Source organism: Pongo pygmaeus, chromosome 6 (assembly GCF_028885625.2).
Source record: "Pongo pygmaeus isolate AG05252 chromosome 6, NHGRI_mPonPyg2-v2.0_pri, whole genome shotgun sequence".
In the NCBI taxonomy this organism is placed as follows: Eukaryota; Metazoa; Chordata; class Mammalia; order Primates; family Hominidae; genus Pongo; species Pongo pygmaeus.
The window spans coordinates 52,393,067-52,415,201 of NC_072379.2; the positions used below are offsets into that span (position 1 = coordinate 52,393,067).

The 22,135-nt window shown below is 40.4% G+C and overlaps 1 protein-coding gene across 2 annotated transcripts in view; it reads right to left on the reverse strand.

Annotated features, from left to right (window-relative positions):
• The window catches only part of BMPER (BMP binding endothelial regulator), a 243,224-nt gene that overhangs the window by 74,402 nt on the left and 146,687 nt on the right, over positions 1–22,135 (reverse strand). Inside the window, exons 10-12 of one of the 2 annotated variants that reach the window (XM_063667397.1) lie at positions 21,759–21,863; positions 17,872–17,917; positions 773–1,102 (exon numbers count right to left, since the gene is read on the reverse strand). In XM_063667397.1, coding sequence (XP_063523467.1) covers positions 773–1,102; positions 17,872–17,917; positions 21,759–21,863 — 481 coding nt within the window. The remainder of the gene's footprint in view (positions 1–772; positions 1,103–17,871; positions 17,918–21,758; positions 21,864–22,135) is intronic. The other variant, XM_054496801.2, reaches the window with a different exon arrangement.

A 22,135-nucleotide genomic window follows, 5' to 3' on the forward strand; every position in this document is an offset into this window, starting at 1 on the left:
CTGCTTCTAAAATGCCGTTCTTAGGTAGCAAACAACAGACAAGAGTTTGAGCCTCGTGGACCACTGGCAGTCAAAAATAATTTGGCCCAAGGGGGAATATATCTGCTCTTGGAGTGAAAAGGCAGAGACCAGTGAGCCTACAGCACCATGCGCTGCTGAGAAAGAAGGGGCCTCAGTGGCATAGAACAGCCACGTGGGATATGGCTACTCCTGCATACCAGAGTTTGCCAAGAACAAGCCCTTCTGCTGTGGACATTTATGTTTCTTTTGAACATCACTGATACTAAGCTGTTTACTTTTGAGGACTCCGCTGCAAAGACTTGGACAGATGCTAACACAGAAACACTATTTCTCGCAGATGTGAAACTGCATATAGCTAGCTGAGCTGGGAGACACTGACGATTCCAAGCTAGGCATCGATGGCCTAAAAGAGCAACAAAACTTGAGAGAGGGGTTATGTGGAGAGTACAGCTGCTATTTTTAGACAGAGGATGGAAAGGTCCTGGATGTGGGAAGATTGCAAGACTGGTGGGACTGGCATCCAATTGCAAGACTCCATATGGTCCGAATGTCTCCAGCTGTTTGTGGCATCTTCAGGGTGTGCCTTCCCTGTGAGTGGGGATGAGGCAAGTCCCGCAGTTGGAACCTGGCTCTGCCTTGGGTTTTTCCTCGGAGGAGGAACCACATCTCCTGAGCGCTCTAACCGAGCAGTGCTGCTGAACGGGTAAGTGAGGCGGAGGCTAGAGCAAGAGGGAGGCCACAGACGCCCCACCTGCTTTGGTGGTCACTTTCAAGAGGTAGCCATCCAGGTCGATGTGGAAGTGCGGCGCGCGGCAGGGAAGAGCGATGCGTGAGCCGTTCCAGCGCACGGTGAGGTGCTGCTGCAGGCTGACCCTGCTCTCGCCCAGCACCAGCTCCACCGACTTGGTCCACGAGAAGGAGCGTGTCCGGCGGGCGTCGTTCTTCACCAGCACCTGGAAGGGCGAGGCAGGGGAGGAGCAGTCTTTTGTCAAAACGTACTGACACGTCCCCTGAAAGTTAAATGTCCGACCGTCAAAAGTGTTGTAGTGGGGATCTCCAAACACCGTGCAAACGCCGGGCTCTGCGGAGGAGTGAGAGACAAAAGCCGGGTCACAAACCAAGCCAAGGATTCACAGAGAAATCAGGGGCACCTGCTGGGTAAGGGGAGGCCTTAGCAGAGATGCACTAAGGGAAATCAACTTAAAAAAAAAAAAAAAAAGGTATTTTTAAAGGTTCGTGCCAAACCTCACAGAATACTCAGAATACTTCTGGTTCTTTTATACTTGAAAGTCATTTTAAAACCTCTGAATTTTCAAAGCACGCCTATTTTGTAGCCTAGATATGTTTCCACGGTCTTAACGTAGGGAATGAAGAAACTGAACTAAGATAACTAAGAACTGGCCTTACTTCACAACCCACACATACAAGAGCAAAGTAAGTATGTAAATAAACAAATGGCAGCAACATCAATGTCAATACACCAAGACATTAGCATGATTTCCATTTAACTAATTCAAAAAAATTAGAAACATGGTGTACTAAATGTTTCTCATGCTCTTAAGGAAAACTGATACTCAACACCCTTGTATTTACATAGGATAAATCAATAGAACTGCCAAACAGACACAAGTTTAATAGTGTCAGGAAGCAAATTGCTAATAATATTTACAGATAGTCTTTATATGTTTTCCAAAAATTCCTATGTTTTGATCTAAGGACCACGATCTAAAACTGGATGAAAAATAAGTTACAAAATGTAATTTAGTACAGTTAAGACATTCCAGTAAAGTCATCATTCTGAAATATCATTAATTCAAATACTTATGAGATCAAAGTAAAGTTTTACACTTTAGGGCAGCCCTAAGATTTCTATAGAAAATTAAATATTGTTTATTTTTTAAAACAAATCTTGGCGTTCGTTTGTTCTGCATGTAAATATATTTTATCTGTTTTCAAAAAGGCATGAAACAATCAGGAAATGAGGAATCCATTTAGAGATAGTAGCCCAAATAATTAAAAATAATAATAAAAAGCACAATTTCCACTCAACACTAGAATAATAGCCAGATCAAGAATAATAACCAGAATAAAAATACCAGGTCAAGAATATGAGAATGTCATATAAGTAATTTCTCAGAATATCTAATGGAAGAATTGAGTCAAGACAGAGGAAGGATGTGCCAGCTGATCTGATAGCACCAGGGGGATCCAATGGAAACATTTGCTTTTAATTTCTAAAGTGTTTGGAGAGTAATGTTGCTTTATGTTATGATATATTATGTCATTTTATATGTCAATTTCATATGACTCCATACAAAGCACATACATTTGGAACTTAATAAATTAATTTCTTGTTCTAAATTAGTTTTCCTTGTCAACACTTAATAGAAACTATAAAAGAAAAGTTTGGCATTTATGAGAATTTCAATGAACAAATACTTTAAAGAATATATAAAAGGCACTCCTCAGGGTGGAGGGTGGAAGAAGTAGGTAGGAGAGACACATTTTGAAAGCTCAGCAGTAATACTCAAATTCACCCTCCCTTTCTGTTCCTTTCTTATTCCTTTCTTGGTCGCTTTTCCTCCTGACTCCAATTTTACACGGTGTGTTGCTTCACATTTTACCCTCTTCCCACCTTCCTAACTCCGTATCTTCTCAACTAGTTCCCAGCTATCTAACCTCTTCAGAGTGCATTTATCAGTCCTTTCTCCATGTGATTACTTCCAAAATCATCCTATCTCACATTTCCCCCCACATTCTCTCTCCCTGGCCATGAAATGGAATCTCTCCCTGGCCATGAAAATGTCGCTTTTTGGTTGAGGGAGAACAAGGCAGTTCTTTGGTACCCCAAGTGGCATCAGGAGAATGACAGTTCGGAAGTAATACCAACATGTGCCACAAAAGGACTACACAGTAACCTGATGACCAGATGCACCCAGTCAAGAGAAGGACTTTTCCAGGTCCTTAACTCCACCTTCTCAGCAAGAGTGCCCAGACCAACCAACGTTTTTGAGCTTTTGAGCATGCTACAGATGGACCTCAGCTTGGAAAGGCCAAGGTACCTCCTAAGGTTTTGAAATTATACTCCTGAGGAAGTCCTCTCTCAGTGGAGAGCAAGCACAGGGAATGTCCACGACCTGCTGCCCATACTCTCCTGTAGCAATCTTCTCCTTGTACCAGGGACACCAATTACATTAAAATTATCATTAATTAAAGCACTAATAGCTAACAGTTGCAGAAAACTCATCACATACCCTAACACTCTTCTACATGCCTGCTGATCATGGATGCATCATCAGAAAATTGGTATTCAGATTGTCTCCCAATATTAAACAAACAGCTGAGCACTTTGTAATAGAATCCATAAAATGAACTATGATCTAGTCACTGAAAAAGTTTGTGAATAATCTTCATGACTGAGGAAATGCTTATGACATGTTAAGTGAAAAATCAGAAACAAAATTATATGTACAGGATAATCTTAACTATGTTAAAATTAATATGCACAACCCCCGCCAAAACATACACACCCCAAAATTGAAAACAGTGGTTATTCCTTGGTGGAAGAGCCATAAGTGACATTATTTTCTTTCTTATGCTTTTCTGTTTTTGATTTGTTGTTATTTTTTGTTTTGTTTTTTAGAGTCAAACTGTGGGCACTTGTAGATAACGCCAATTACATGACAAAGCAAGTCTTCATAGAAGCAACAGAAGATCTACTGCCTCAAGTGATTCTGGGGAAGCCTGAGCTTGCTCATAGCTGGGCAGGAAGCAATGAAGAATGTCCAGGGAGACTCTGGGCAAGGGAAAACATGTGTGAACAGGGCTGTCAGGAAAGATATTTTTCAAGAGGCCCTAACTTATGGAAGAGAAGGGTTTGGAAATCGGGATGATTTTTCTGTGTGACAGCAATATTGACAAGGCCAACAAAATATCATGACTGTGAAGATGCCTGAAAACCATGTGTTGCATTTGGGGACATTTGTATCATGAACTAAAATAATTTTGAAACCTTGGCCCTTTTTCCTGGCACCTCAAGGTCCCTATGCCAGATCCTGCAGGCGCAGTGAACACGTGCACTAGAGAGTGTCTGTAAGTGAGAATTCTCAGTGTTACAAGAATCTGCCTGGCTGCAAAAGGAAAAGGCTCGAGAACACTTAGGGGACAGAAATGAACACAGCATCTTCATATAATTTTTTTCCAGTGGACCCAGTGAAATGAGCTTCAGTCCAACATGTCCAGATGTCCAGTCACACTCTTTTGGAAAGCTTGGCATGACAGGCAGAGGGAGGGAGGCTACAGAAACAGACCATCCTGAAACTAACCTTGTTTGAATATGCGTAAGTCAGAAGATGGGGAGAAAGATGCCAGCTTATGACTGGTGGCACATTTTTTCATAGTCCTGTAGATCGAACCATTAGATCTCATTTTTGTTTTGAGTTGTTTTCAATATATGGATACAAATGCACAGGTAAAGGGGGAAAAAAGATCAGAAGTGTACAAAACCAGATAATAGGGGTGAGTGTTTTTTCTCTAAGGTAATAGAATTATGTGTGACATTTCTTTTCCTCTTTCTTGTTTATGTGTATTTGCACTATTATTTACACTTACATTTCATTGTTTACAATGACTACGTATACTTTTGGAAAGAGAATATTTGCTTTGAAAGTTTAAAAAATACTGGATTAAAGACATACCACTTTGATGTTCCATACCTTAATAAGATTGTTATAAGAAATAAGAGTCACACTGCCTCTGAAATTATAGTGCCAATACTTTTCTCCTAACCACATCAGGTACATTTATTTATGTCATGGATGTATTTATTCCAATGAAATGCCTTTCTTCTGAGAGCAGTGATTATTTTCAAAACTTCTGTCAAAGAAAATTAAGGGAAAATTATACAATCACATGTTCTAAAAAAAAAATAATAGAAACTGAGTAAACTCTAATCCTACTCCCCCCAAACACCACAAAACAAAAACATAAAAGCATAAGGAAGGGGAAAAAAGCATCATTCATGTTTCTGCCAATAAGAAACAGCCACTGTTTATAATTTTGTGCATGTATTTATTTGAACATAGTTACGATAATTCTGTACACGAAATTTGATTTTCTATTTTTTACTTAACATGTCGTAAGGTTTCTCCAGTCTTTAAAATGTTTTTTCACTTTGAAAGCACAGAATGGAACTTCTATCCTTAGTCCATTACTTCAGCAAAGAAAAAGGTCTCTCCAGCTCATCATACTTTGCTACTATACGGATCACTGCATTTCCAGAAATAATGCTCCAACCATGAGGAAGCTCAACACATAAAAAAACATGGCTTTAAATCTTTTCAGCCCAAACTGCAGGGAAACAGGCCCCATGAGGTCACTGTGTCATGCAGGGGCTCCAGGAATCCCAGAAAGGTAAGCATCGTGATGATGCCAAGCTTGAGTGAAGAATCAGGAAAGGCTGTTTGTCTAGGCCGTGCCTGAACAGTGATGGAGGCCTCTGATAGAAAGAGGCTGTGGTGCGACCCAGAAGGACTCGAACTTCTCCATTCAGAAGCCCCCCATCTTGCACAGAATGTCACTGAGAGCTGTTGGGCCAAAAGGGACCTAAGGGTCAGCACATGATCCACCACGTGGCACCTGGGTGCCTTCCTTGGCCTCTTAAATGGGAAACAATCTAACACGTATGGGGGTGTGGGTGGAAAAGAGAGGAGTAGGTCACTTTCCACCAACCTGTAATCCACCAGAAATAGTAACCGATCTGTACATAAAAAACTGATTTCAAGAAATATTGTGTAGGTACATTGTTAAATGTTATGAATTTGCTTTCACATGTTTTCCATAATTCCATGAGCTCACCAATTTGAAACAAAAGAGCAAACAAAGTAAGCAGCCCCTAACTACAAGATCTCACCTAAAACACGTCCAAACCCACAGCCAGTGCTACCATCCAGGCCTCTGCCATGGAGCCCAGTGCTGGCCCCCCCTCACCTGGGCCCTGCAATGGCCCATGCCTGCCCAGCATTCCCTCACAGTTCACAGTACACGCATCCTTCAGCTCCCGGCCCAATGCCAGCTTCCCACAGCAACGCCCCTGGTGCCTCAGCCAAAGTCGTCTATTTCCTCTAAATTTCAAAAGCAAAACTGACCACATAGCCCAGATGTTCTGGGACAGTCTTAATTTCAAATACTCTATCTTGTAGTCACACTATGTTTTTCCTTTTAGGGGTCAAAAATATGGTGTACCAAACCCATAGCCTGCTTATGATATATCATTTTCTTCCTTAGCTTGTAGTTTTAGCATATTCTTAACTTCTAAGCCAGACCTTAAACTCCATGTAAGTTTTATGTGTACCCTTCAGTGCCTGGCACACTGCCATGTATACAGAAGGGTCTACAGGTAGACACATGCCTCATAATGACGTTTCCATCAACAATAAACCACATGAGTGACAGTGGTCCCATAAGATTATAATACTGTATTTTTACTGCAGCTTTTCTATGTTTAGATGTATTTAGATACAAAAATACTTGCCATCATATTATCATTGCCTACAGTATTCGTACTGTACAGGTTTGTAGCCTAGCAGCAATAGGGTGTGCCATTTAGCCTAGGTTTGTGTAAGTGCACTCTATGATGTTCAAATAATGGCAAAATTGCCTAATGATGCACTTCTCAGAACATATTCCTACCATTAAGCAAAATATAATGGTATATATGTAATACATGGATTCCTTTTTTAATTACTCAAAAAATATTACTGCTGTAACACATATTATGTATCAATAAATATCTGTTGAATGAATGAGTTAGTTAATTAATTTGAGAACATATTTTGGTGAAAAAAAATTGCCCACACTGAACTTACTAAAATAGTTCAGTGTAATGACACATACAGCAGGTAACCAAAATCGCCTAATCGATTAACTGAATAATTAATGAATGCTCTCAGAATAAAGAGACCATTAGGAAAAAAATTCTGAAAAGTCAGGAACATTATGGGGGATCTATGTCTGGTGCCAAGAAAGCTAGCTGAGAAATTCAAATTCATGGAAGTCCAATTTCTCCATTTGAATAGAGATAACCTACCCCACTAAAAATTACTGTTAAAATCAAAAAGCTAAATCAGAATCAGAACAACATGGGAAAAGAACTTACCTCTAATGCCTAATATGACCAAGAGTGGCTGGCAGAATAATGGACCCCCAAACATGTCCAACTCCTAATGCCCAGAATCTGTGACTATGTTATTTACATGGCAAGAGGGAATTAAGTTTGCAAATGGAATTAAGGTTGCTAATCAGCTGATCTCAAGATGGGCACTTCTGAAAGAGGTGAATGTATTCACAAGGGCCCTTAGCGAAAGAGGAAGGCAGGTGCATGGGCCTTACAGTGTGAAAGGGACTCAACCTGCTGTTTGCAAGTTTTAAGCTGGAGGAAGGGGTCAGGAGCCAAGGAATGTGGGCAACCTTCAGAAGCTGGAAAAGGAAAAAAACAACAACAACAACAAAAAAAACTATTTTCTCCCCTAGGGCATTCAGAAGAAACACAGCCCTACTGACACCTCGATTTTAGCCCCCTGAGACCCTTTTCAGACTTCTGACCTCCAGAACTGTAAAACAATGCATTCGTGCTGTGTTAAACCAGTGAGTGGTAATTTGTCATCTGCAGCCATAGGTAACTAGTACACTTAGCAATCCAGCGTGGCTAGTATAAAATAACTAGTGTATGCCAAGTACCATGCCAGATGCTTTCTGTATTTTCAGTATCCCCTTTCATCCTCACTATGTCTGTGCACATTGTATATTCATACTCTAATTTTTGAGCAATGAGTTTGAAGAAGTTGCCTTGTTGCCCATGGTTACTTGGCCAATAGTTATAAGATGGAACCCAACCCAAGACACTGTGGCTTCAAGGCCATTCCTTTCCCCACAGCATCCTGCAAACTTGTTAACTAGCTGGGGTCACAGAGCTCTTTGATAATCTGAAGAAATGTGTAGACACTCGAATCCTCTCAAATGTAGAGGTTCATAGAGACCCTGTCAAAAGACTGATCAATGCTGTCCTAGGAGTCTGGGAACACCTATCTATAAGCTAATTATAAACGATAATATATGATTCTCTTATTTAATGTGTCTCTATTTCATCTCCCCAACTACATTAAATGTTTCTGAGCTCAGGGTCCGTATCAACTTTTCATTCATGTCCTCCAGAGCACCTTCCAGAATGCCAAAAGCTCACTGAATGTTAATATGCAGTTCATACAGAAGATGCATTTTTGCCACTCTCACTATCCAAGATCTGACCTTAAAACATCTTCTTCTCTATTTAAGCCAGAAGTTTTTATTTATCAATTGAGAGAACTGTATATCTGAGCTAAAGAGATGGGTTTCACAACTCCAAGTTAACCTGGCTTCCAGCTTTAAAGCCTCCTTGGAGCTTGGCAGACATTGAGCATATTATTGCTTTGAAGAGTCTTGTGTTTGAATCCTGATTTTGCCACTTAAGGCTTACAAAATCATGCACAAACTACCTACATAACCTCAATTTGTTTGCCTATAACATGACTCTAAGAACAATTACCTTGCAGGGTGATTATAAAGATAGCATTGCAAAGCCGCCAAGAACATAAGAGATACTCAGAGTAGTCATTATTCATTTCCTTATTATAAATGTTATGCAAATCTAGCAAATAGTTATCTAGTGCTGGCTAAAATGGGTTTGAGTAAGACTGTAACGAACTTAGAAAGCATAGATTTGTTGAAAAGACAATGTAAATTGAGGTAGTCTATAAAAGACATAAAATACAGATTTGGGGCTAGAATGAAGTAAGCCTTCTAGGCCAAAAGAAGAATGTAAATAAAGTCACGGACATGGATAAGAGGGCAGCTTATACAAGAAGATCAGGAGGCCAATCGGACCAGAGTGCAGAGCTGCTTCGGGAGATACGAGACACCCAAGTTGTCTAAATAAATTGGCCTGAGATTTATTGCCAGCCTGAGAAGTTTAAATGTATCCCAAACAACCAGCATTTCTTGATGTGTTTCCTGTGAAACATCAATCCTGCCTGTTGCTCTGCCAAAATAAGTAGAAATTAAAAAAAAGAAAGAAAAAAAAGCTCTGCCGCTCAAATTAGTTTGGGCGGCACTCTATACTCCAACCTCTTTCACCATGCACATCAGCATATTAAGGGCTCTGAGAATTCTGCAGTAAGGAAACACATTTAAGTTTACTTGTCCCAGCATTTCCTGAGTGTATTTAATCACAGAACCTTGTTTTGAAAATATTACTCATTATTATCCCTCAGCACTAGTGTTTTATAAAACAAACTCTGGGAAACCAACCGCAAGTGAAGGAAGCTGGTGCAGGTTTCCGTGAAAGCCAAGTTTGGGTTCTGACAAGGGTGTGCAAAAAGGGGTGAAGGAGAAGAGAGATGGAGATTACATGCAAGCAATAGGATTAGTGTCCAGCTGCCATGGGAATGGCAAGGAAAGTATTTATTTGAAAAACATCACAAAGACACAATCAAGCAAACCTGATGATTGATTAGCAACATGGGGGAGAAATGCCAAAAGTATGAGAAATAACATTAAGGCTCAAATCTTGTGCAGCTGGGATATGGGGGCGCCAGAATTCAGTCAACAAATAGGGATTGGAAACAGCCATTAGCCCCTCCATCCAACTCCCAGCTCAAATAACTGGGGGAGTCAAAGGTAGAAACTATTAACAAAATTCAAATGCAGTAATTTGAAAGAAGAACGTGTTCTCCAAGAAGCTGAGATCTACCACATTAGCATCTTGTTAAGAAGTGATATGTTAAGGACCTCAAAGCTTAAACAAATCTGAAACCAGAGTGAGAAAGTACAGAAAGGGCACCATGAAAGTGGAGCTGTGGGTTTACAAGATGAAAAAGCTAAAAGTAAAACAACAGATACTTGCACTAAAGAAGGATATGGGAAGTCAGAGAAGAGGGGTGGAGCAATGAGTGAGGGCAGAGAGTACTAACGCGGAAGGGAACAGAGATAAGGAGAAAGAATGACAGCATTCATGAATATGAATTTCACATCAAAGGGCCATGCATAGCACAGCTAATGAGTCATCTCTCCATACTCCCAGCAAAGGTTACAACTGAAGTATTGTAACCCAAGAGACTGAAGAGCTTAAAGTGATCTCATAAATGTAGGTAAGTTTTTAAAAGTGAGTAAATACAACCACTTGTGAGTAGAAGCCACTAGTCATGTAAAAAAAAAGTAATTGGCAAACCCCATATCTGTTTGGAAGCGAACCTCCAAAATGAATACAAATGCAGTCAATAGAGAACAGAGAATAGTGAGTAAAAGTTTGGGCTTTGGAGTCTCGTAGGCCAGTGTATTAGCTGACCACAAACTATTTAATTTCTTTCACCTTCAGGCTAACGACGGCTTCTAATTCATAGGAACATGGTAAGGATTAAATGGCAAAATGGACAGCATTTATCACAATACCTGACTGATATGGACTAATGTTCAATAAGTCGCTGTTAGTTATAGGAGCAATTGCAGAGGCGGCAGAAGGAGCAATTTTTGTTGCTTTTATTTTGCTCATAGGAGATGTGACCTCCAAAGAGAAATAAATCTGCCTCAGCTCTGCATATAGTAATGTATAATTAGTTATACAGTACTTCCCACCAAGCGTATTTTTTAAGTTTCACAGCTTGGGGTTTCTATTGTTCATTTGTTTTGTCGTTCAGCTGTATTTTAGGTGTATCATTACCAAAGAGTTTCCGTCACACATACCCTCAGTCAAAACTGGATACTTGCAACTTTCCTGAGATTCAACATGGCAGCCTTGGCTACATTGTACCAGATGTCTAATAATGAATTCACATATCTTTTTCTATATAAAATGCATTCTTTGGAAATTAAGCAAGAAACTAGCTTTTAATTGAATTATGTCATAATGCTACACCTGTATTAAAAATAGCTTTCCCAAGCAAAAATCCAGGGAGGCCTGCAGAATGAATACTGGATCAGGAGATTTTTAAAAATATGCAAGTCCTCATCCCAGCTCTTTCAGACAGTACTGCTGTGAGTCTCAGTCTCCTCACCTGTGAAGTGAGAGGTTTGACCTCATATTAAGGTCCCTTCACTTACAAATTTCCTGATGCTAAAATGGTGACGAGCTCCAAAGGCAGGGCAACTCTGCTCTTACCCATTCCTGGTGAAAATTATATACAGAGTTATTTCAAGTTCAAAACTATATGTACTTGAAAAGAAAATCTGGGGAGATCTTCACTTGACCCCAGTAACTTGAATTACCATGAGAAAAAAAAAACTGGAAAAACTAGTAGACATGGAAAACAAACAAAATGGAAAACCAAGCCAGTTTGATTTGTCAGTGAGCTCAGAGCATACCAACCACCACTTCTCTGTTCTTGAGCAGAAAGACGGAGATGCCACAGTAGAAGAAAGCCTGGGGACTTGAGTCTCCATTTCCACCAAGGTGTGGTTGGAGGGACAACACTGTTAATTGGAAATTCCTCTTAAGGTCCTTCACCAGTCTCCAATGCTTACAAGTTGCAAAGCCCTCCAGACCTTCTCTTCCCCTTCTTAACTTCAACTGGTTATCAAACTGTACAAAATGACAAAGAAGCTAAGGGAAGTAATTCCAGACCAAGCTTTCGGGCCAGCTACCTGGTTGAAATTCAGGCTCCACAATTATCTTGAGCATCCTTCTTAACCTCTAAGCCTCAGTTCCCTCAACTGTAAAATGGAGCTAACAGCACTATTTGACCACAAGACGGCTGTGATAATCAAATGAAACCAAATGAGACTGCCCAAGATAGTGTTTAGAGACGGCAGATGCCAAATAAATATTAGCTGCTGCTGCTGCTGCTGGTACTACTGTTGTTATTATTGCTATTATTGTTATCTGTGGATGATGACGGTGGTGATTGTTAATTCATCAAATAATCACTTATCAAGGACTTACTGAGTACTAACACCCTGTGGGAATGGACAATAGATGGTAGAGAAAAGGTGATTCCTAATAACTTCAGTCTCCTTCAACTCTGTACTAATTTACAGCAAGAAAAATTAAAGTAACAGTATCCCTTAGAGCAGAACAGCATATAAAACAGAAAACAAACTGATTTCCTCATGCTCCTTCCAGCGTGGCTTCTACGGGTGTGGGATCTCCCAGCCACCATGTGTGGTACAGTCGGTTTTATTTGCCATCCCTGTCTGCTGTTTGGGCCTGAGGAAGTGTCAGGCCTGACTCCAGATGCTGGAGCAGAAACTTCAGTGGCCACTTAGCTTAACACCTCCTTCGCAGGGCTAAAGTCAACACCACAAATTCTTATTCTACAATCATCTTGAGCTCTGGTTTCGAATTTCCTTGCTTTCCTGAGTTAAGGACAGACTCTTGGTGTTAAGGGACCTGGAGTTGCTTATAGCCCTGGAGGCCAGAAACCTTGCTCAAACACAGAATCACTAATTTGCAGAACCTCTGTCAGTGGAGATTTCTCATAAAATGGGCCCCTAGGTTACTGTTTCATTATGGTTTTTTTCCTAGGGAAATAAATGAAATTGTTATTATAGTCTCCCCCTCCTACAGCCACTCTGTTTAATTGGAGCTACCTGTACGCATCCCAGAGGGCTTACATCAGATGTGCCAAAACGAGTGGCTGCGGTGGGTGTAGGCAGCAGGCAGGGCTCCTAGGAGAGCAGGCACACCAATGCAGCCTGCACACAGCTGGAAACTAACCCTGGGGGGTTTAAAAAGTCACCTGGCAACTGTGAGCCTCCTCTCACCCTGAGCTGCTGAAATTTGATATTTCCTGTTACTTGTGGGACATGTAGTTGAGGTTATTTCAATTAAATGCACATCTGTGCTCGGCATATTCAATCAGCCTCAGTGTTACGTAATCGTGAACTTGTGTTTTAAGCTGGGATTCTGATGGTTAGGTCTGATGAAGCTACAGGTACAGCTTAATGAACCTATGACACCAGGGACTGGGCATGCACGTCTGGGCTGCCTTTGTCTCTGCTTTTGTAGATGGCTGAGAGATTAAATTTTCTCATACACTCAATCTGTCAATCTCAGTCTCTCTCTGCCCCCTCTCCATCCCTCTCTCCCTCTCTTTCTCTATATACACCTCACATGCACCTTTCTTATTAGTGACAACTTTGACCCTATGTATTATTTCCATGTCAGAAAACAGATATCCTGCCAGCAAAGAATTTATCTGATTCAGGTCTCTGTTGGGTGGTTAGGTCAAGATTCCACCTACTATTTGCCAACACACAGTAAAACAACATTTTGCATAAACAAAATGCTACACACAAAACAGGCAAGTGGCCTCCCTGGCACCTACCCCGTGCTCATGTTTGCCCAGCTGAGGCAAGTCCAGACTGGCTTAAGGCTAGAGCCTCACACTTTGGCAAGAAACAGCATTTACAAGAAAGCTTTATAAAGCTTTCAAATATTTTATTTTAAATAAATCATCAAAATCAAATCTAATTCTTTTCAGTTGGAAAGGGAGAAAGAGAGGCTGTTCCACGTTATGAAAAGACAGCAATGCTTTTCGTACTTCCTTCAGGTCTGATTTTAAGAGGACCTTTGTTCCTTCCCCTATTTTGAGAGAATCATCATTGCTCCTTCAGGCCAACCCTGCAAAAACTGTCCTACTGTGGGGAGGACAATGGTGTTGTGCCTCCTCTATTATTTCTTACTTACATAATTGTAAATTACCATTACTGCTGACTGTTGTAAGGAGAGGCCCATAAGAATGTTCTATCTATACATGTACTTCAAGTTTCCTCTTCGTTACTCCCTTCAGGGATCTGAGACAGCCCCCAAACACTACGAAGATTAAGACTAACCCAGGCAATAAAGGAGAAATTCTGTGGGATTTTAGAAACAGACAATGTAATGCCACTACTGTTGGAAATAATGCAACACTCATTTAGCTACCACTGGTAACCAAAATAAATTGGAAAGTATGTGCAGCTCTGTAATCAATCCATTTAATTGATGTATGCATGTATGTGTGCATGGAGGTCTTCTTGCCTCCTTTCAGAGAAGGGCTGGAAGTAGCTTACAGACATACAAAGTTAATAGTTGAAAACACGTTAAGAGTGGACATATATGATGAAGTCAGGAGTAAACTTATTACTCAAAACCTGCATGCTTTTAGAGGTGGAGTACAAATTTATTTTTAGCTTCCTAGCAACAAAAGCAAAGATAGTAACTTTTTAAAATCATTCAAGATATAATTAGGCCTTCATAATTTTTTGCAGGGTTAGAGAATTAAAATACAGAAACATATTCAATTAAACCCAGAGGCTTCTAGTCTCACTTTACTTTCCTACTGCATCTAATCCACAGGTGCCAAGGGTCAGTTATTGCTACTAGTATCACAGGTGCTCATGTCTGCATTCACCCATGCTGTTTCCTCTATTTGGAATGCCTGTGGCACCCAATGAGGGGTAATTTTGCTCCCCAGGGGACATTTGGCAATGTCTGGAGACATTTTTGGTTGTCACAACCTTGCAGGGGATGCTACTGGCATTTAGTGGTTAGAGGCCAGGGGTGCTGCTAAAGACCTGCAATGCACAGGGCAGCCCCACAACAGAGAATGATCTGGCCAAACTCTCAGTAAGACTGAGGTTGAAAACTCTGCAGTAACATCATGGAGAGACAGAGAGAGAGAGAGAGAGAGAGTGTGTGTGTGTGTGTGTGTGTGTGCGTCCGAGAGAGAGGGAGAGAGTGTATGTGTTTTAATAAGATATAAATTAGTTAAATCACTAGACTTTTTTGTAGTTTCATCCTCGCTTTCTCTACTCTAGAAATCCGTATATCAACAGAGCTTTCACAATTTACAAAGGAGTTAAAAATGTGCCCAAAAGTTTGTTCTGAATCCTGGATATAATGACAAAGAAATTTCAAAGTAGGAGGTCTCGAAGCCACAGCTAAAGGACATAAGAATAAATCTACCTGAATGTATTATGAAAAACTGGGCATTGCTTAAAAATTGGAAGTCATCCCATCTCTTAACTCAATCTGAACAAATAAGCCTCACCAAATAGAATGCGTTTTACAGCAATGATGGAAGAACTGCTGGAGAGGAGAGAGTAAACAGATGGAAAGAACACCAAAGGAAATTGAGAAATAGCCATCTGATGATATAATTGAGACTTGGACAGAGAACCACATGCCTGGGCTCTTCCAGCACTGACTGACCTGCTCTATGCAGGTGCAGAGTCACTGTCCTCCCGGTGCCCCTCCAGCTGGTTGGCTTTCTCCCTTGCCAATTGCCTCTCTCAGTGATAGAAGGCATGAGCTCATTCGCTCACATGGTTAACACAATATGGTACTTAATATAACCAGCTTAAAGCTTGCTTCTATTTTATAATATCTTTCCTTCCATTTGTATTCTTTTCTTTTTCTTTACAATGTCACCAGTTTTCTAGATATGGAAAGTCCAGCTCATAATGAATAAACTAATAACATAATGTAGCTTTTCTCTCAACTATCTCAATAATCACCTGTTTGATCCTTGCAAAATAAAGTCAGATAATTCAAGATTTAGACTGTTTCTTACAAGATTGGTAATTTTTTTTTTCTTTTTTTTGAGACAGAGTCTTGCTCTGTCATCTAGGCTGGAGTGCAGTGGCATGATCTTGGTTCACTGCAACCTCTGCCTCCCAAATTCAAGCTATTCTTGTGCCTCAGCCTCCTGAGTAGCTGGGATTTCAGGCGCACACCACCACGCCCAGCTAATTTTTGTACTTTTAGTAGAGATGGGGTTTCACCTAGTTGGTCAGGCTGGTCTCAAACTGCTGCCCTTAAGTGATCCACCCTCCTCAGCCTCCCGATTACAGGCATGGGATTACAGGCATGAGGCTCTGCGCCTGGCTGGTCATATGTTTTTATGAAGCTGGTAAGCAGTGATCCTGCCTGACAGCAATGTGATTGGCAGATGTAATGAGTCTGTGCTCATGCAAATTGAAAGAGTTAACTGGAAAATAAGAGGCATTCCTATGAGGTCTGTCTCTGCTTCAACTGGAAGACACTTTATGGGGAAATGCAAACATCTGCATTTACATGGATACAGAGGAAAACTTCATCAATGTAGACTCTATTCTGCTCATCCAGAAAGGAATTAACTGGAAGGCAGCCTCTGAACCATCCATAAACAAAGTTTCCTCAGGGTTTCTGGGAGGATGATTAAATGCACTAGATTGTACACGTGTTTTTAAATCAACTGGTGTGTTAATCATAGCTAATTTGTCTTCCTGCATTATTCTCTACTAAGTCGTACTTCATTGGCCTCCTTTGAGTTATTTTATGTACTTCATTATCTTTAAAGTAAACCTTTTTTTATTAAATCTATAATTAAATTTTCATTCATTCAATCAGCATTTTATCCAATATGTAACTGTTTAATAGCTCTCTGCTTCTAAAAATAGTAACATATATAGTAGATAAATATTGTATTTAATAGTTTTATATAAATACACACACACACATACATATAGTGACCCTGCATATCTATTGTCCAAAGGCACTAATCTATTAAAAAAAAAACAGAGTCTAGTAATTCTAGTAATATAAACTCTATTTTAGAGAAGTGGAAAGAACAAACCTGTGCCCATGTGAAAGCTGCTTTCAACTGTCTTCCAGACCACTTCTGTAAACATAACTGGCTCCGAAAACATACTGATAGACTTTATGACTTTGTTAATCCTACTTATCATACATGGGAACTAATTTGACAGTAACATTACTAATACTTCTCTTTCAGTAAAACACTCCAGGAAGCTATCTCAAAACCATATGAATTTCAGGAGGACTAAAATGGCAATTTGCTAATAGATCTAGGCATGTGTCTACATGTGGGGATGATATGAAGCTATTGCTATGCTCTGTCTGTATGTTCAGTAGTACAGTTTCAGACGGCTTTCAGAATAGGCCATGCTTAGAAGAAACTTTCAAGAATACAGTTAAAAATAGTCATGAATCACACAACAACATTTTGGTCAATGATGGACCACATATAGGACTGTGGTCCCATAGGAATATAATACTGTATTTTTACTATACCTTTTCTACTTAGATACACAAATACTTACCATGTGCTACAATTGCCTACAATATTCAGTATAGCGACATGCTATACAAGTTTGTAGCCCAGGAGCCACAGGCTATACCATATAGGCTAGGTGTGTAGCTGATTATACCATCTAGGTTTGTGTAAGTGCACTCTATGATATTCACACAACAACAAAATCGCCTAAGGATGCATTTCTCAGAAGGCATTTCACATCCTGTTAAGTGACGCGTGACTATAATAGGATGGCAAAACCATCAGCCTGATGACTTCTTGTTTTCTCTTTGCCAACAGCAAGACTGGATGCACCCAGGTGACGTGGTGATGAGGTGGGGGTGGGGTGAGGGAGCAGGAAGTGCAGCTGTTTGGCTTTATAATGGGAGAAGGAAAGCCCCTCCTAGACTTTGTATAATGTTTGGTTTTACCGGATAGCATTATCTTAACCGCTATGACTACAAATGCTATTAGCAGTTAAAATGCACATTAAGTTATCTGGTCCTTTTTAAAACCTAATCAAACCATTTATCTTCTTAATTTCTCATAGCAACAAATTCTGATGGAAGTATCTATATTTGTCTCAATTGTACTTCTGTGGGAGAATTACAATTGACTTAAAGTGGCTGTAGGGAGGTGAGATGATCCCATCCTATATATACCTACAAAAATAAAATGTGTGGGAAACATACACCCCTATTTTTCTTGTTGCACTATAAGATGCAAAACAAATACTAATAGCACATTTTCAAAGGAATAAACTTACTTTCAGTGCAAATAGGACAGCATCCTTTTCTGTTGAGAATTTTGCCCTAATCAGAAGAAACACAAATACAAAGTTAATGTTTAAAAAAAAAAAAAAAAAACAGGATCTGCTGGGGACAAATATCTTTTTAAAATCTAATACAAGATAAACCAATGAAATCAGTCCAAGCTGTATTTGAACTCAACGCCCAGATGGTGATGAAGATGGTGAAAATGAAGTTTCAAGTATCAGGTTCTAAGGCCAGGCAAAGTCATTCAGTAAGCTTTCCTGTTTTTTATCCTCCAAGAAATATAATACCTAAAGGGCTCACTAGTGTGATTTTTCTCACATGGAAGGAAGATGAAGACAGTCTGGACTCAACCTTTTCATTGATATCCAAATCTAGCCCTTTAGAGACCAAGGGCACACACATAAAAATGAGAATTATCTGTCAACCTATCGATTCCTACAAGACCTTCTTTCTGTCTTTGCTTATTGGAGAAGCTTAAACAATAAACTGTAATCCAAGCTCAGGAATCATCAGCACTATGGATATGGGCAATATCTGTGCTACAGATCAAATTCAGTCAGATTTCTTGTTTCAGAAACTGGTATGTTATCCATGTTGAATCACTGTTATGCACTCAAAGCCAAGGAAGCTGAGAATTTTGAAACACTGAGTAGTTCTCCATTACCTTTCTGGAAATACACTGCAATTTCCTACATTGCACATCTTTTAAGTTTTTTTAATGCATGACATTTAAAAGAGGTGACGTATTCTCAGGACTCATATCAGAAAATCAGCTGTCTTATCTCTGACTCAGTGGTTAATCACAGAGAAAAAGAAATGTAGAAGAAGTTTAACATTTAGGGAGCACTTGCTATATAACAAACATCTTATTCGATATTTTACTTATGTGGTAACGTTGGGTTAGTGATAAGGATTTAATACTTATGACCTCTTAAGATTTAATGAACATTAGAGATTTTATAATCACTGTTATTAAGATGCACGAGAACCTTATGAGCTGAGTATTTCCCTTTTTATAGGTGAAGAAATTGATGTCATGCAACACAAGGGTAGTAGAACCAAAAATCAAACTAATTTTGTCTGACCCTAAAGGACATTTTCTTCCCACTGCAGTTTTGTCTCCTTGAGTCCTTTCTCTTGAAGCTAATTTAATATTTATTATCTGCTATACACTAGACTGAGTGCTATGCATTCTTCGTACTTTATCATTTAAATTTCACAATAACCCTCCACATGCAGTTGTCCTTATCCCCTGTTTACAGGGAAGTAAGGAAACAGAGACCACGGAGAGGTTGCCAAGGCTCATGTCAAAGCCACATGGCTCACACACTGCTCATTCACTCACTCACTACTGGTCATTTCCATCAACAGTAGGCTTAAGTACTCAAAAAGAAAAAGATTGACTTAAAGGATTCTGGTTAAGTATTGAAGATCTTTAATCAGGTCTGATTTGTTTTTGCATCAGCTAGGCCTAAAATGATACATCAAAGGTTTTGACAACTTTGAGCGAGACTTAAAACTCAGCCCCAGCCAGCCATCCCATAGTGTGGGGGCATCACAACATATTTTCATTGCCTAGAGCTCTGCTGTCAATTGCAATTTGGCACAGGGGTCTCTTTGGTTTCTCAAGACTGAAAGCAGTTGCAGATGAAGCCAAATGAGGTCAGCTCAGGCCCAGGGAATGACGGCCCCAAGAGGATTAAGGTGCTTTATCCCAACGCGGCAGAGCCACCTTAAAGCCAAGGCCCCAACCAAATGTGATTACGATTCCTGACATCCACATCTCAGTGGAAACTTCCATCTCTCATCTTCAGAAAATGAAAGTGGCAGTGATGATATCACTAAATTAGATGGGGGAATAAATCAGGTACAAGCTGTAAAGTCAGAGCACCTGTGTAATATGCAATTAGCTGTAAGACTCTGGTCATGCTGCAGGCTCTTCCATAAGCAGGATCTAGAAATAGCACCCACCTCAGAGGGGTGATGTTAGCATTAAATGAGATTAGTGTTGTGACTATAAAATCTCAGTACGTATTAGAGATGGAGAGATGACAGTGTCCTGATGACCCAGTCCCCACTGCAGCCCTCATAGGCCTTCTCACAAATGGCACTCCTTTGCCTCTGGGGGAGTTGCAGGATGGGGCAGGGGGGGCAGGATAGATAGGGAATCCAATCATAAAACCCTTCTTCCACAAGAAACATTTACATCTGGAAAAAGAGATATGCAGTAGCCAGGAAAGACAGAACAGGGAATACAAGCTCCTCCTCTCTCTCTCTCTCTTTTTTTTTTTTTCAAAATTTTCCCAGGCAATGTAGGGGAGGGGAAGTAAGTTTTTCACAAGATTTCCATGGTAGATAGAGCTGAGTTATCTTCCAAAGACCTCCTGCTGGCCCCTGAGAAGGGAAAGTGTGAACTGGAGGAGTGGTTGGAAGGAAGCCTAGAAACAGAAATGTGGCCCCTGAGGCAGGGGCCTTGGCAGGGGCACCAACAAGCTTTGACAAGGCGTGGAGGGGGTGGGTGGGGCAGGGAAAGGCCTCTGCTTGGAGGGATGGATGCCCCTGGCCCAAATGTGGTCCACAATGATGAAAGGCTAATGAGACACCAGTGACATAAAGAACGTTGACCTCCCCCCGCCCTCCCCTCCCCCAGCAAGAGCACAGTGAAAACTATCAATCCAGCTACAAGTGGCAGAATTCAAGTGAAGCTGGAAACTCCATGGCGGCCTGCTGAGGCTAGTTACTTGAGCCACCAGGTTGGCACAGCATCCTGTTTTTGTCTTGTAGAATAAGGAAGCCCATTATTACTAACATGTGCTGCAAGAGTTCATTAGCAGCGAGGGTTCCCGGAGGACTGGCATAATGATGTGATCCCATTTTTCCCAATGAATATTTATAAGCAGACCGTGTTCAAGTCTACTTATTGTATCTTCTTTTTTTTTTTCTTTTATGGGAGGCTTTCAGTTTTATGTCTGAGGCTTTTTAAAGCAAGACTAATTAGGGTTTTTTTTTTTCTTTTTTTCCTCTCCTCTTTATTCAGTTGTGCAATAGCAACAGCTGTTGTTTTTTTGTGCCTTATTTGGCAGTCAAGTAAAAACAGCAACTTTTGTTTATAATAATAACAGATGTGAATAAAATTAAAAGCTGTCTATAACAGAGAAGGGAGGACATGTCCTGAATATATGGATATATTTTTTCATTCATGGGAAGGTGCTGAATAGGTTTGACATTTTCCCAAAATGTATAAAACTTTAAAAGGTTTCAAGTTGCTGAGGTGAATTCAATGAACCTCATGCTTTAGAAGATAATGGTTGCTTTATTCAGTGTGCTGGAGCTATGGGTTTTTGAAAAGAGATATTTCCATAAGGACGCTATTTCCATTTGGGGCTACAATGGAGGCCAGGATTAGAGAGAGAAAACTTCAGCAAAGAAATTGGGGGGTGCTGTGAGGCAGGAGAACCCCCTTGGGGAAGTATTAATAAACAACCACATATTACTTTGAATGGCTAAAAGAGGAAAGCTCTGATTTGACAAGGGAGAGAAAAGATGAAAAGGCAAAAGACAGTTACGATGTTAAACAAAACCTGGCAAAAGAAAACAAAGAAAGAGATCTTGCAGGAGTTGGAGAAGTTTTACAGAATGAATGGGAGATGTCAATAAGAAATCAGAATTGGGACAAGAGCAAAGCAAGAGCTATTTTCATGCAAGGATAAAATCTGCAAGAAGAATGAGCAAACTTTGCGAGGGGCATTTGGCTAGTCAGGAATGTACAGGCTTTGGGGGAGCTGGAGTCTGTGTTTGGAAGATGGCATGCAACGGTGCCACACACAGGACATTTCTCAGGACACTAAGGTAAAGTCAATCTGTGTTCCAAACATACCTGTGGGCAGCTACTGATGGGAATGCACTGCTTATTGCGACACTCCGTCCTGCCTTTCACACAAGCACAGATGGTACAATTGATAGAGGACCACATCTCTCCATCCTACAAGAGAGGGCACAGGATCCTGTCAGCAGCTGGAGGCTGACAGGAATTGAGGCAACAGACTGTAATCTCTCCATGGAGGAAAGCATTTCTTGCCCTGAGTGAGGGATGCCATCATTAGACTAAATGACTCAGGTGTCTGTCTACACCCAACTGATTTAAGATAAAGATTAGTGAAGATTTCAGATTGTGTGCAAGTGTGTGTGTGTGTGTGTGTGTGTTCCCCCCCCCCGGATATAAAAATAATTATTGTGTGTTTAACCAAGTCATAT